Below are 15,899 nucleotides of genomic sequence, written 5' to 3' on the forward strand. Positions count from 1 at the left end.
TGCAAAGGAGAGGGCATATAAGTCTCTGGTAAGACCCCAACTAGAGTATGATTCCAGTATATGGGACCCTCACCAGGATTACTTGATTCAAGAACTGGAAAAAATCCAAAGAAAAGCAGCTCAATTTGTTCCGGGTGATTTCTGACAAAAGAGTAGCGTTACAAAAATGTTGACAAGTTTGGGCTGGGAAGACTTGGGAGAAAGGAGACGAGCTGCTCGACTAAGTGGTATGTTCTGAGCTGTCAGTGGAGAGATTACATGGGAGGACATCAGTAGACGAATAAGTCTGAGTGGTGTCTTTAAAAGTAGGAAAGATCACAATATGAAGATAAAGTTGGAATTCAAGAAGACAAACTGGGGCAAATATTCATTTATAGGACGGGGAGTTAGGGATTGGAATAACTTACCAAGGGAAATGTTCAATATTTTTCCAATTTCTTTGCGATCATTTAAGAAAAGGCTAGGAAAACAACAGATAAGGAATCTGCCACCTGGGCGACTGCCCTAAATGCAGATCAGTAGTGACTGATAAGAGAATATTGCCCATGTGCAATTTTCTCTTGCTCATATGCTTGGAGTGGTCAGGTGTTTGACAATTATGATGTAGATGCTTTAAAGAGAAACCATACTGAAAATAACATTCCTCTATGTAGAAATCGACAGTGGCAGCAATGGTAGCCCCTGGTTTCAATGACACTTCCAAAGCATAACAAAAAGGCCCCTTTAAACTACAAGCATAATCAGAATGTTGGTATGAGCAATATTTTTGTCATGATTTCCACCACCCTGTCAGATATTGGAGCCTATGATAAGTGATCCAAAATAAAATATTGAAAATGAACATGTACAGATTGGCCTAGTTCCAGCAACCACTTCAAACAAAGTAATTGTTCCACCTCAACTTTTCCTACACTACTTTGTTCTCTACTATTATCTCAATAATCAGAGAAATTATTTATTTATTTATTTATTTATTTATTTATTTATTTATTTATTTATTTATTTATTTATTTATTTATTTATTATGTCTTTCCTGGTGGCAAAGTTAGGGCTCTTGGCCCTCTCTTACACTTAACCACTGTAGTGATACATCATTGGGAGCAGAGTTTGAGTACATAATATTATATAGTAAATAATAACCTACACAAAAATACATTACATTTTTCTAACTCACATTCATTCAATCATCCAGTCATACAAGTTAGTCAGCTGCATTCACTAGGTAGTCTCGGAAAGCAGTCTTTAAATTTAAGTAATGAGGTGGTATTTCTGACACTGATAGGTAGGGAATTCCAAAGTCTAGAACCCGTCACAACAAAGAATTGTTGTACACAGAGGATCGGTGAACAGGAATAGAAAGGGAGGACCCAGTGCGGGTATTACTGCTGTGAAAGGACAAATACTTAAGCTGGGATGAAATGTATACTGATCTGTCTTCAGAGAGCACTCTGTATATCTGTATCAGTATCTGATACATTTGTCATTTATCAGGTTTCAGCCATGAAATAGTGTGAAAGTATGGGTTTTGATTCTTTTTAATATCTGAAGCCATCTCCTTTCAATACCGATTCAATTAATTTATAACTGTTAGGTTTTTCAGTCTGCCTAAACTACACAGCAATTGTTTTCAAACACAGCACATTCTATGCTTGGATGGAAATACAAGTGAACTTCATTACAATAAATTCCGAATTTCAAGTTCCTAAGCATTTGAACAGAAATAAACATAAATGTTTATACTTTTCTAAATATTTGAGTGTGATCTGATAGAATCTGATGATGATCTTTCAGGAACGAAACATGTCATTCTAGTTGTATTTTATTCACATATAATACTGTTACAGATGTTTTCTTTTTCAGATGGTTTACAAATTTATTACTCAAAATGAGTTTCAGCAGACAAGTTATAAATTTTGAATGTGTATCAAATGTTCTCTGTATTAAGACTGTAAGTATGCGATCTTATCATTTATGTTACTAATATAACGAGAGTGTAGTGTCTGTCCATTCCTTTTTTTTGCAATTTTGAGAAGGGTGACAATATACTGTACATGATGCAGAGATGATATTCATCATTTCTGAAAGTTTTGTCTGTGTGTGTTGTTCTGTTTAAACTGAATAAATATAAAAACTGCTAAGTAGAGATAACTATAATTTCCATTCACTTGGTTTCATCTCAATCTCTTAAGTAGGAGATACCTCTCGGTCTGAGACAAGCAACTCTCACTGCAGGACACCAATATGATGCCCAGGTCTACTCTTGGATTCTTGCTAAGAACAGCAGATGTGTTTGGTACTTCCCTGTCTTCAGCTCACTGTATAGAATATAACAAAATTCAAACAAATCACTTCAACGTCCTTCACATGTACACTGGCTGCAAGATATTGTCTTCTCCGATCGTTGCTTCACTGAGATTTCCTGAATTTTATTTCGTTACACCCATAGCTACGGTAACTCTAGCCTCAAATTTGTTGTTTAGTGACCTCTGTTTTAGTGGTATACTATTTGGAGCCACCTGCACTAGCATGGTGATATTTCCCCCTTTCAGCAATTTTTTATGGTCTGATGATTTCCCTATACCGTTAGCCACTTTCTCTGTGGGTGATTTTTAATTACAGTAGAAGTCCGTTATAGCGAGAATTCATAACAGCGAAAAATTTACTCGCTATAACGGATTGTTGTTATATCCGATTTTTGTACAAAAGTCGGAAAACCCCCCATGCACATTAAAATCGGTATGAAACAGCAATCAGTTTGTTCAAAACTTGCATTTTCGCAGATGATATCCACGCTATAGCTTACTTGTTTGTTATTTTTCATAATCCGATACTACATGAAAGTGTATGTTTAATTTCATTCTGAAAAAATATAGTACCGTATTTCTCCGAATCCAAGATGAACCACACTTTTTCCTTCAAAAAATTTAAATCAGGCTCAAAAGGATCTTTGTAAAATTATATGAATGCCTTGTTGTACAGTAGGCCTATGCATTTTTAGACTATTTCTAGACGCCGAACATTGACTTTCGTCATGTCGTATTTCTTTTCTTCTTTTTTCAGCTGCACAATTATTCTTTATTTCCGCAGGTTTAAGGACCATTAACTTAACATTGGCATCATACTACCGAAGAGAACCCATTGAAAATTTTCCGGCAATACCTATTCCATGCGTCTCTACAATACAACGATCCATCAGGAAATTATTCTTGCTGTCTATAAAACTGTTACTTTTACGCAGCGTCAGATATAAACGGCTACCGCTACACGCACGTCTCGCTTGCCGGGTTCGGCCAAATTCAGCAGCTAGCGATGTATAGGCATAATCGCGGACGTTGAATGTCAAGGAACGAGTTTATTGCTCCATTCCGCCCTTGCCTTTTTCGTGCACATACCTCACAATTTCATCTTCGACTTCTTTAAAGCGTCCTTGTTGCGGACCACTGAATGCATTTTTTTTTAGAGTACACATTTTTTTAGCTCTTTGTCTTCACTCTAACGCCAAATATTGGCTTTAGTTAGGCCTATGCCGTATTTTCTTGCGGCTGCACAATATTATTCTACATTTCCGAGTGTTTAATAACCATTAACTTAAACTGGCATCATAATATCGACTAGAACCCGTTGATAATTTGCTGGCAATACCTTTTCCACGTAAGTTATCTTTACAATACGACTAACCATCACGAAAATATTCCTGCTGTCTATAAAACTTAATTTTACTAAGCGTCAAGTACAATAGACGCGTTTAAACTCTGCCACTGAGTAGCCATGGTTTTTCTAAGAATTCGAAGTGTCACATGTTTCCATGCCATTCTGCAGATTTGAGAAACACACAGGCACTGTACAACCGGTTGTCGCTTCTAGCGATGCATAGTAAAGAGGCGGTCGTTTATTGTCAACGAGTTCTGTGATAGACTGGGGAATTTTATATCATGCATTTATTTAGTGATTGTATTGTTTCTGCATGAATTTTGGAATTATTTCATTTTGACAGGGCTTTAAGATGCTTTGGTTGTGAAAAATTGAAGTACATGTAATAATTAGGAAACACCCTATACCACACGCGATAGATTGGGATGGAATGTTTCCGGTTTCATCATATTGCATCAATTTCGCTGTTTGACCAGTGAAGGGAAAGGTTGCCTTCTTCAGGGGACGGGTCTTCTTGGCCCCTCCAACAGGTAAGCACTTAGCTGTTTTTCATCTTTGAGGTTATCTTCAAATGTAGTGTTCCGTTTTATTTCTTTTGCTGGAGCTCTCCCGTTTTTTCCTTCAATCGCCAAAATTTCAGTAAAATGACTTAGCCTGCCGGCAAGTCATATCAGAGTTGTGTTAAGAGACAGTTCCCATTTCTTTTCTTGATTTTGTAAATTAGATATTCAACGCCTTTCGATTTATCGTAAAATGTAAATTTCCCCTCGGGACTGTCTCATTTATCCCGTTTCATCTTAGTGAATTCCCATTTAGGACGGGCACCCTTTCTCAGAAGTGTTTTTGAGGGGGTTGCCTCCTAAAGGTGCCCAGCACTAGGGTATATATTTTATATGTTTTTTCCCTTTCTTACATGTACATACCTATGACTGTATAATATTACTTTCCTTTTCTTTCATCAGTATTGTGTGATTTAAATGTTTCGCCATGAACAGTGGAACGTTGTGTGAGATGTTCAGACCTAAAGCTAAATAAGTAAAATTTTACCCTCGGGGTAAATTGTAATTATTTTTAATAACCATTTTCGATTTTTAAAGGTATTTTGTTTGATTATTTGTGCTCTAATTTGAATATAAATTGTTAAGTAAACTTATGGAATTAGAATCTCCTTTGATTTCGCTTCTTCAGCATTGCCAATACCTTTCACCGCCTGGATATGGTTCCCAGCCGCTTCCCAACTATCCTGCTTTAGCCGTCATGTTGGTTAACCTGTTTGTTATAGTTTTCTGTGCCTAAAGTGCTTATGGTATTAATTTCATGTCTCTCTGCGTTAATTTGTGTTGGTGTGTAACTATGTGGTTGCACAATGGTAGCAAATATTATTATTCTTATTAGGGTGTCTACCGAGTTCCATTTTCAAAATTCCAGTATATTTCCAGTATAATTATCAGCAACCTTCCAGTACCTAATGCTATGATTTTTTTATTTTTTTTATTTAAAGGAAGAATTACACCCTTCATGATTTCAGGTTTGTAATTTTTGCCAACAATTGCATATTCAGATGGCCTTGATTTTTTTAAATACAAACAATTTCTTAACATTTTTTAAAAGGCTCCCAACTCCCCTCACAGCCCTCCACTGCACCCATTGTTTTTAAATCTCTTTAATTAGAAAATTTATACAACTCTTGCTTTGGGCAAAAAAGTACAATCCCAATGAATACAAAATTGTTTTTAAGACTCTTAAAGCAATTACAAGACAAAAAGTTGACAAACTGCCAGTTTTATATAAATGAAAAAAAGTCACTGTATATATATAGCTTCATACAAAATATACTTGATGCTTGCTTACTTGTTTAAAGGGGCCTAACATCGAAGGTCATCGGCCCAAATATACTTGAAAGGTCCTATCTAACATCACTGCTTCTAAGTGACAATGCACTTTTGGCTATTTGGATCACTTTGTTAACACATCCAACAAACACAGCCAAAGAAAGACTATCACATAACGCACACTGTGGAAGTAAACCGTTCTTGAATAGACTCTGTACCAGGCTTGTTCTAAGTAAAAACTTGTTCTAGATAATATGTCACAAGAAAGACATATACAGTGGACACCATTTAATGTAATCACGGATAATGTTATCAACCGTATTGTATAATCACTTTTATGAAGTACGGTGCGGACAAATACTAAAACATTGAAAATCTTCCGTTTATTGTGATTCAGAATTCGGTTTATGTTATCATATTTGTTTTCAAGGATTTCGTTCTCAAGTATGTGAGTATTATCGCGCCTTCCCTGAACACACTTACTTCTTCAATTATGAAAGTGCTAAAGGCTGTAAAACCCCCAAGGAACGAGTAAGAGTTTTATGTTGTGCGAGTATGGCTGCTGAAAGGAAAAGACTGTTAGTGATTGGGAAAAGTAAGAAACCGCGGTGCTTTAAAGGCACCAGTAAGTTTCCAGTGGACTATCATTCCAACTCTAATGCATGGATGACTGCCCTGATGTTCAAAGAATGGTTACTGAAGTGGAATAATAGGCTGGGCAGTAAAATAGTTTTGCTGGTTGACAACTGGGCAGCACACATTGTGAATTGTGAGCTCAAGAACATCAATGTGGTTTCCTTACCAGCAAATACGACTTCATTAATTCAACCATGCGATCAAGGAATCATGCGCAGCATGAAAGCGTATTATCGCCATGAAATGCGCACAAGAATCTTAGAAAACATAGAAGACTCACATAAACCTAGTGCCAATGCCCTTGTCAAATCAACCAGCCTTCTCGATGCCCTGCATCTTCTAGCCATGTCATGGGATAATATCTCAGCACATACAATAAGGACCTGTTTCTGGTATGGGGGATTTTTTAAGAGAGCTGGCAGAAGTAGATGAGGATATTGAACTTTGTCCAAAAGACTTAGTGGAAGATGAATTTCAGGAATGGATGAACATTGATGAGGGAATCATTACTGATGCAAAACAGACAAAGACGACATATGTGAGGCAGTTACCTCAGCAGAATTAGATATGAGAGGTGAAGAACATGGAGCAGAAGATAGCGATGCTGATGATGAAGATATTACCGAAACTTCCCGAACACCAACGAATGCTGAAATGCGACAGGCGCTAGATATTAATGGACTTCTGAGAGACAACCAGAAGCAAACAACGATTAGAGACTATTTTATATAGCTGAAAACAGTTAACGGTATTGCAGTGCTGTGTGCCGGTATCTGTTTCATTGCAGTGCATGTAGGTTATGAATAAATACAATAGGCTACCTACCAATTTTTATTTTTCGGCTACTGTTATCAGCCGGTTAATGTTATCAAATTATCTGTGTCCCAGAGTGATCATAATAAGCGGCATCCACTGTATATGAAATCAATCACGTTTATATAGTCCGTCGTTCAGGTCTCTTTGAAGGGATTGTTCGGGCTTTGCGGTCCTCCCAGTACTTCTTCAGGCGCTCCGATCTTCGTGCCCTTTCCTCAGTTGAAAATGTGCGTGTTGTTGGTTTGTTTTGTGTAAGGGTAAAGCGGAGCTTTGTATTTGTTAGTCTATATTGAGTAGTTTTTATGCTTTATAATATATCTAATGTACAGAAAGTTGTGTGCTACGCTATACAGTTTATACATTTTATAACAAATTTGTGAATTATTATCATATGTATTTAATTATTAATTCACAATGACTGTTGCTTATACTCAAAAGGCATGCACACTACACACTTACGACAGTATTTTTTTCAGTCATTTCACCTCTTTCTCCAGTTCTTCTGTCTCTTCCTTAGCACTCTGCATAATACATTGTCTCTTCAATTCTATAAGTTTTATTTCTTCTGCTGCTAACTTTCTTTTGGCTGCATGGATCATTTTTTTCGAAACACTGACAGCTAATACTCCACCAGTTACAGATGCTGCATCATACACCAGACGCTGTGCAATCAAGCTATTTTCATGAAGATTCTCTACTTAGGCATTCTTTGTTTATTGAAAAACCTCTTTCTACAGTAGCGTTGCCATGAAACAAAACAAGTACTTTCTGTGTGAAGTGGATCGGTTCTTTTGAACCATTGTGTTGAAAATAGGCCGTGCTAAGAAAATTGTCCAATCGATCAGTTTTGGGATCAAACTTCTTGAGATACTTCACTTTGACAAAAATCTTGGTACAAATATCAACAAGAAATTTTCTGCAGTCTCCATAGAACTGAAGAACTTTCACATCTTTTATTCCCTTACCTTTTAAAACTGCTGAGGCTGAAAATTCAATGTCAACAGCATGGAAGAGCTTAAGGAGTTCTGTTTTCTTCAAATCAATCGAGAGAAATTTCTTACTAGTATTTGCTGACTCAAAAACCTGATTCTTTACAATTCTTCCAAACAGATGTTCAAGCATAGTACTCAGATCAGAGAACATAAAACGCAAAAGAGGATCATTACTCTGATACTTGGAGAGATACTGTTCTAGTTCAAAGGAAACAGAATGCATGAATCCCAACTGTGCTGGGAGCAGATCATTTCTTACAAAACTTTTTATAATTCCAACGTTTTCTGATGCAGAAGGTTTTTCCTCAAAAGCATCAACATACTTCCTAATATGTGGCAGCATTTCCACAGCTCTTAAATAACTTTTGAGTTTCCAACCCATCTGACAGAGCAGAACTAAGAGAAAAGAAATGTGATCCTGTTATGCATTTGTAATCTGCACATCTACTTGTAAAGTCCTTGAAGAAGTAATATGGAGAGCGCAAACATCTGTGAATGTTCCAATCAGAGTAGTTGTGTGCTGTTTTATATGCACCATGAATAATATGCAAGGAGCAGGTACCAAAATCCAACAGCTCCGGATCTGAAGGTGAATCACCTAAGTACTTCTTTAGATCTTTCAAAAACTTCAGGCCTGTCCATTGATACTTGCAGCATCTTTTTCACATCCAAACCATATCCAAACCAGTGTCTTTCAAGTTTTGCAAAAATGTCATCAGAAGGTCCTCAGCAGTAGCATGACCTAAAAATGCAGAGGTATGATATCTTGTTTGAACAAGTTTCCATTCTAATATCTAACAGCCATATCCATTTGACCCTTCTGAGCAACAGAATTTAAACTTTTATCAAAAGAAATATAAAAGCAAGGACACTCTTTAACCTAATTCACAAATTATTTTTGGAAGTATGGGCCCAGTCCATATCTAAATAGGTATCCAAGTTTATGCTTGTGCAACTTTAACTTCTTTGCAATTTTGCTGTCAGGAAACATGATTTTAAGAAGATCACTACAAATGCCAAAACTTCTAGCAGAAGAATGGGTCACAACTTGAGTAATAGTCCACAATATTTCTGCAGTAATAACTTCATCCTTGATAATAAAATTGCTATGAGTGCTTCTAGGCACTGCACAAGTATGCTTATCATTAACAACTGAAGTTAGCACTTCCACAAAGTTCAGCTTTCACTGGAGAAGAGTTTGTAGTTGATGGAGCGGCATTCACAGGAACGGAATCTGTAGTTGCTTTCTTGGCAGGTATCATGTGAAACAGTTTTTTTCTGGAACTTGAAGCATTTATTCTTTCGATGTGGCTTTTGCCTTTCCACACTCTGAAGCCAATTACAATCTGAAATGTTTGTTCTGTCTGACCAGTCATACTTGAAAGAAGTCTTTCCTCTTATTTTACTCATTGTCTCAGAAAAAATAGTGCAACACCAATATAATTAATTAACAATGGATTAATTATATTATATGCATAATATAAGCTACTTGAAGTATACCATAGAATATAATGCATCCATTGTTATTATACTTGAAGTACTGCAAAAAAGAAGAATGAAGGAAAAGGGAAAGGAAACTGAAAACAGTATTAGTAGAAAAGGGGAAGTTAGTGATTGTCTACAACACCAAGAGAGATGCTGGGCAATGAGTGTGTCACGTCCCGATGCCAGGTTATTAGAGAAAATCACAAGGTATTATTCTAGTAACTGTACTGTTACTACTGTACTACATAAGTATTACTTTTCAATAAAATCACTGCCAACCTAAACAATTATACTTATTACCTGGACTTTTGGAGTGCAAATATCCAGGGTAGATTATAAAGAATGGTAATATTTGTTCTGGTAAATTTTATAATTTTTTCAGTATATGGTTCAAAATTCTAGTATATTTCCAGTACCTTACTATATTCCAGTATAATTCCAGTACTTCCAGTATTTCCATTATCAGTAGACACCCTGTATGAGGTTATGGTTCCTGTTGGTGGTGACTGTTAAGAGTGTCTAGACTGTCACGCATCATCCACTGGTACATGTGCGAAAAATCCCATTCACGAATCTTCCATAATTGGAGATTGTCTCTCTCATACGGGCGGCTCTCATGGTTTTGTGACAATGATGTTTGAGTGGGGAGAAACGTATGCTTACTAGCCGGTTGAGAATTTTCTTTCCATTATTTGAGTTCTGTTTTAATTCATGTTCATATATTTTACTTTACGAGGGGGGATCAAAAAACGGGATTTTACTTTTTATTTAAATTCATTTATTGAAAAACACAAGGCAATTACTATTTGTTTTCCATATAGTTTCCTGCTTTTGAAATACATTTGTTCCAGCGTATGGGCAGCTTTTTTGATGCCCTCATCATAAAAGGAACAGGGACATGTCACCAGCCAGTTGCGCACGAAGTCTTCCACACTCTCGTAATCTTCAAACCGTTGCCTTCCTAGAGCTTCTTTAAGCAGTCCGAACAAATGGAATTCGCAGGGCAACAAGTGCGGGCTGTAAGGAGGATGATCAAGTCTAGTCCAGTGCATTTCCTGTAGCTTGGAGACAGAGCTGCAGTATGGGGCTGCGCATTGTTGTGGAGGAGGGTGACCTGTCGTATCAGTTGGTCTCGTCGTTTGGGGTGATATGCAACCCTCGCCTTGTTCAACAGCTTGCAGTAGTAAGCAGCATTGATTGTGTGTTGCTCATGCATAAATATCAATTAGCAAAATGCCTCGCCAATCAAAAAAAAAAAAAAAAAAAAAAAAAAACAAAAACAAACCTTGCCAGCTGACAATCGAGTCTTAACTTTTACTGGTGCTGCCTCCCCTTTCCTCCACCACTCCTTACTGGCTTGTTTGGATTCAGGAGTGTAGTGGTGGACCTATTTTTCGTCGCAGGTGACGATCCGACTCAAAAATGCATCACCTTCCTCCGCAAACCTTGCTAGTTTCACTGAATTTTGTCACAATGAGTTGTTTTCTGCTCCACATGATGATGTAGGCTCTCTTTTGTTTTGTCATTTGTTCCTTCATAATGTTTTTTGGCACTCTCTAGCTTGTATCACACACACACACTCTCTCTCTCTCTCTCTCTCTCTCTCTCTCTCTCTCTCTCTCTCTCTCTCTCTCTCTCTCCACTGAAGATGGCTCAAACGAGCCGGAACATGTTTGAATTTGATTACTCCGTCTAATGATGGAATAAATGATGTATTGAATTAGGAGGATACACTCATTCTTTCACCTTTGTAAAGTGAAAACTGTCAATACGGAATGATTCTAGTAATAAGTTTCATACAGACATACAATAGGACACGACAGTATTATTTAAAATAATTGGGGGTACATGTCTACTTTTTAACAAGTTTCTTTTGGTACCAAATATTGGAGTTTTGTTAGGATTTATTAAAAAGCTGTTCATTTTTTGGCAGAGTCGCTGAGTTATCATAAGTCAAAATTTACTCTATCAATGGCTACATGTATGTCTTGTGGATATGAGTGATAATAAATCTGAACATCATGTGCATAGATGCAGTACTTGCTATATTTCAATGCGTCCCCTATGTCGTTCACACTAACAACAAATAAATGTGGTCCAAATGGACCCCTGCGGGACACCTGTTGACTTGTCATGCCATCCTGAGTGTATTGTTCCTATTGATACTTGTTGCTGGCAGTCAGCAAGTTAGGAGGTAAAAAATTTAAGAGAAGTCCCATTCAAGTTGCGGCTACGAAGTCTCAGCAATAGTAACTAAGGGCTAATTGTATCAAAGGCACTGTTTAGGTCTAGTAGTGTTCCTACAGTCAAACATCATTGGTCTATTGCATGTCTGATACTGTCCGTAACTCGCAGTAATGTTGTCATGGTACTATGTCCTTTCTTAAAGCCGGATTGAAAAAGGCAAGGAAGGAAATCTGGGTAAGGTATTCAGTGATTTGTGCATAAATCTGATGCTCAAGTGCTGTTGAGTGGGGTGAGAGGGTGGACACGGGGCAGTAATCTGATGGAGAATCTAAGGTAATGTTTTTCAGGATTGGCCTTATTAGTGCGCCTTTCCAAATATATATATTTTTTTGCTAGGGGCTTTACGTCGCACCGACACAGATAGGTCTTATGGTGACAATGGGATAGGAAAGGCCTAGGAGTTGGAAGGAAGTGGCCGTGGCCTTAATTAAGGTACAGCCCCAGAATTTGCCTGGTGTGAATTTCCAAACATTAGGGAATACTCTATTAATCAGGCAGTAGTAGTATATGTGAGTAGTTATTGGCAGTACAGCCCCAACGATGTGTTTAATTAATTTTATAGATATACCATCATTACCTATCACATCAGAAATGATAAGAGTACAGCAAACGTTGAACGTCATTTGCACTAACAGTACGGAAAGAGAACTAGTCGCGCTCGGAACGGCATGACAGTGTTAAAACCAATACGAAAGGTCCGTTATTGGGAATCAACATCTATATCATGACGGGGTTAGCCGGTGATGGAACTGGTCCGGCTTTGGGCTGAAAAGAGTGATCATTTATAGGAAACTTACACTTTTTTTCTTTTTCTCCACACAATCTGCTTTACCTTGCATTGATACAGATAAGTCTTAAGGCGATGAACTCACAGTTTAAAGCAAGCAGATGATGGCTTTGTATATTCGTGAAGAGGAACAATCTTTCTCTTTGAAGGAGGCCATTTCAATGCCAGCGATTGCAGAAGGACCATACCGTAAAAGTGGTGGAATTCCATCAGTATTTTAGATCGATATTTAAACAAGCATAAATATCTCCTCCCTCACACTTTGTGGTTTTAAAAAATGCCCAAAAAAGTGGGAAAGCTATGCATATGAATATGGTACCTCCACGTTATGGAGAATTATGACCTATACTGTATCGGGAATGTCTATAAATGAAGTATTTTTCAGGATGTTAAATCTTGTATAATTATAAAATATTACAGGGAGCAGATAGGCAACCTGCCTTGGTCAATGACGTGTAGATTCACAGCGACCAGTCAAGGACAAACCTCGTCACAGACATTCTAGATGCTTACTAACTTCTATAATAATGAAGACAACCACAAGTCAGTAATGTCATCATGTAGTCCGTTTCAGGAACGTCTCCATGTATCAATTTCATTCATATCCCTCCAGGGAAATTGGAGTTATTCCACATAATATGAATTACAGTCATAGGACGACGGCAGCGCTCTGGCTGTATAAAAGCCAGCTCCTCAAACACTGGACATCTTAGTGATTGCCAGGAGTTCGGCTGTACTAACTCGCTGTGTGGAACGTCGTGGTTAAATATCCTCATAGAACAAAACTCTGCCCGAGTACGACTTTAACTCTAGAAGTGACAGTAAAGACTTTATCTTTGAGTGCGAAGAAGACTTAGAATCTTGCAAGCGACATCGGGACTTATAAATTTCTCAAGTGGAACTCTATGTCAGCCTTATAAAATTCAGTGGTGAGTCAAACTTGTATTTATATCATCATGTGTTTGAAGTGCTACAACTTTTCTCGAAGTTGAATTTATTCTAAACTGTTTGACTTCGATCATTCCATGAGTGATAATCTTGAATATTTCACATGAAATAACTTTGAATTCCTTCATGAAATGAATGACATTTAGTAATCATACTTCCCTTTTCCAAACAGACACTTGTAATAATAAACTAGTGCAGTAGTAGGATAATATTACTTCAAAAATTCAACTTAAATGCCGATGTGGGTCGTAGAAAATTTTAATAGGAAATTGAACTAACATTTCAGTGTTAAATTATTATTCCATCGAACACTCAGTTCCCAGTGCCGACGTGTGTATTAGAACGTTTTCACTTGAATACAAACAGAAAGTGTTAATTTCCATTTAACTCTTAACATTATTCAACTTTAGTTTATGTGGAAAGTCACCAACTGTTCGAACATATTACAATTTTGTTTAAGTGGAAAGCAGCCACCAGTTTATTTCCAATGCGAGTCCAAACATTTCTTTCTCATAAACACACATTCCGGTTGACAACTGAACCAACCCAGTGACAATAAGTTACTTCATTTCACACAAGTGCAAGCCATGTTTCTATAATTATGCACGTGCTAATCCTGGTGTATTCGGGGGACTTATGAAAGTGGACACTCGCGCAAAGCAAATAGTGAATGATAACCCTGCAGTGAGACCTTCCAGAACTTAAAAGGCTGCTGCCATTGGAACGTGATGCCATGGTGTATAGCTGTCAATGTAAATGTGCTATGGTGAGGACGCCGCCTGGAGGATCGTCAAGGAAGATGCTGCTGCAGATACAAACACATTTGTAAGGTAATATATTTTGACTTTTCATTAATGAATTCATTTTTTCAAGAAACACTTTAGTCATTTTAGATAGAACCTCTCTCCCTCTGTACTTCGCACCAGGCCATTACCGTTCATGCCCTTTAATAATAACATGCTCTACTGAACAGACTCAGTGATAAGAAATTCACAAATAATAAGGGGCATTTCCTGGTACAATACCAATGGAGATGTTCTGTGCAACTCTGTCCAACAAATGCTCCATTCATGAACACAAATGAAGGAAAGAGACTGCTGAGGCGTTATTTCCCTTCAGACTTCACACAAATAAGCCTATTTTTAGCAAATGGCAGATTAATTGTTACACTGACTGACCAATGAAATAAACAAGAATAGCTCACAGAGTAGGTCATAAGCCCACAGATTTAAAGCAACCCTTTATAAAGCTAACAATAACAAAGGCAAAGTATAAAACTCTAAAAGAATTTGCAGCTTTTTGGCTAGTGATTTAACATCACACTAACACATCAAAGTTTTTCGGCAACGCAAGCAGCCGTGACCTTAATTTGTAGCCTTAATATCAAATGAACTTGATTACACAATTTTTTTTTTTAATTGTTCCTACAGATGGTACCAAAAGAGAGCACAGTACCAGCTGAGTCAGCACTGATGTGGCACATACAAACATACCACACTAAACCCCATGGTGCAAGAGTTCCAAACGGCCATGGCCTACCAAAAGATTGCTGGTCAACCCAAAGGCCTGCAGATTACGGGGTGTTGTGTGGTTGGCACAATGAATCCTCTCGGTCATTATTCTTGGCTTTCTAGACCAAGGCTGCTGTCTCACCATCAGATAGTTCATCAATTTAATCACGTGGGCTGAGTGGATCTCGAACCAGCCTTCAAATGCAAGTAAAAAATCCCTAACCTGGCCAGGAATCAAACCCAGGGAAAAAAAAGCAGTAATGTTAGCCGGCTCTGAACATACCAACTTCTCCAAATATTTTCAGAATTTTGTCAAAATTGCATATGGGACTCAAGACATCCTAGATTAATGATACTGTAGTATTTGACACTATGGAGAAGTTTATAAGTCGTAGATGCCCATCGTTGAACACTAAGTGGAGGATGGAGGCTGGATTGAAAATATGAATGTACAAGAACCATTTATCTGATGGTGAAGGTTATCCTTGTCTCCTCTCATCTTACTATGTTTCCTTCTTATCGCAATGCCAGGCTTTTGAAGTTCCTTTGTGTTCTATGCTAGAGAAAAATAAATCTTGCTACCTTAATAAAGAGCAACCAAACTTGTTCCATTGGATGACAAAAAACACACATGCATTATTACTCAAACCACAGAAGCAGTTTATCATCCAAGAATGAGCTGACTGAGCCATACAGGCATCTCACCTTTGTCCTCAATCATGTTGCTGGATAAATCTAAGGTGTGCAGAGGTGTGTTCTGGTTAGCCATCAAAGCAAGGGAAAGCTTATGGGCAAAATCCCTGTAAAAGAAGCATTGTGTATATTATTTAGAAATATGAGTGACACCCATATTCATACCACTGAAGACATTCAAAACATTTGCACTCATTCCTAGACATGTACAAGGACTATTCAGAATAGGGTGAGTTCAAAAGGGTAAACAGTTCTCTAAATTTAATTAAGTATACCAGTTAGATCTTTAAAACAATTACTT

The 15,899-nt window shown here is 37.5% G+C and overlaps 1 protein-coding gene across 3 annotated transcripts in view; it reads right to left on the reverse strand.

Annotated features, from left to right (window-relative positions):
- LRR (Leucine-rich repeat) overlaps positions 1–15,899 on the reverse strand; it is an 808,120-nt gene that overhangs the window by 498,577 nt on the left and 293,644 nt on the right. For all 3 annotated transcript variants that reach the window (XM_067142208.2, XM_067142207.2, XM_067142206.2), the window contains exon 9: positions 15,611–15,705. In XM_067142208.2, coding sequence (XP_066998309.2) covers positions 15,611–15,705 — 95 coding nt within the window. The remainder of the gene's footprint in view (positions 1–15,610; positions 15,706–15,899) is intronic.

This window comes from Anabrus simplex, chromosome 2, assembly GCF_040414725.1.
Source record: "Anabrus simplex isolate iqAnaSimp1 chromosome 2, ASM4041472v1, whole genome shotgun sequence".
Lineage (NCBI taxonomy): Eukaryota > Metazoa > Arthropoda > Insecta > Orthoptera > Tettigoniidae > Anabrus > Anabrus simplex.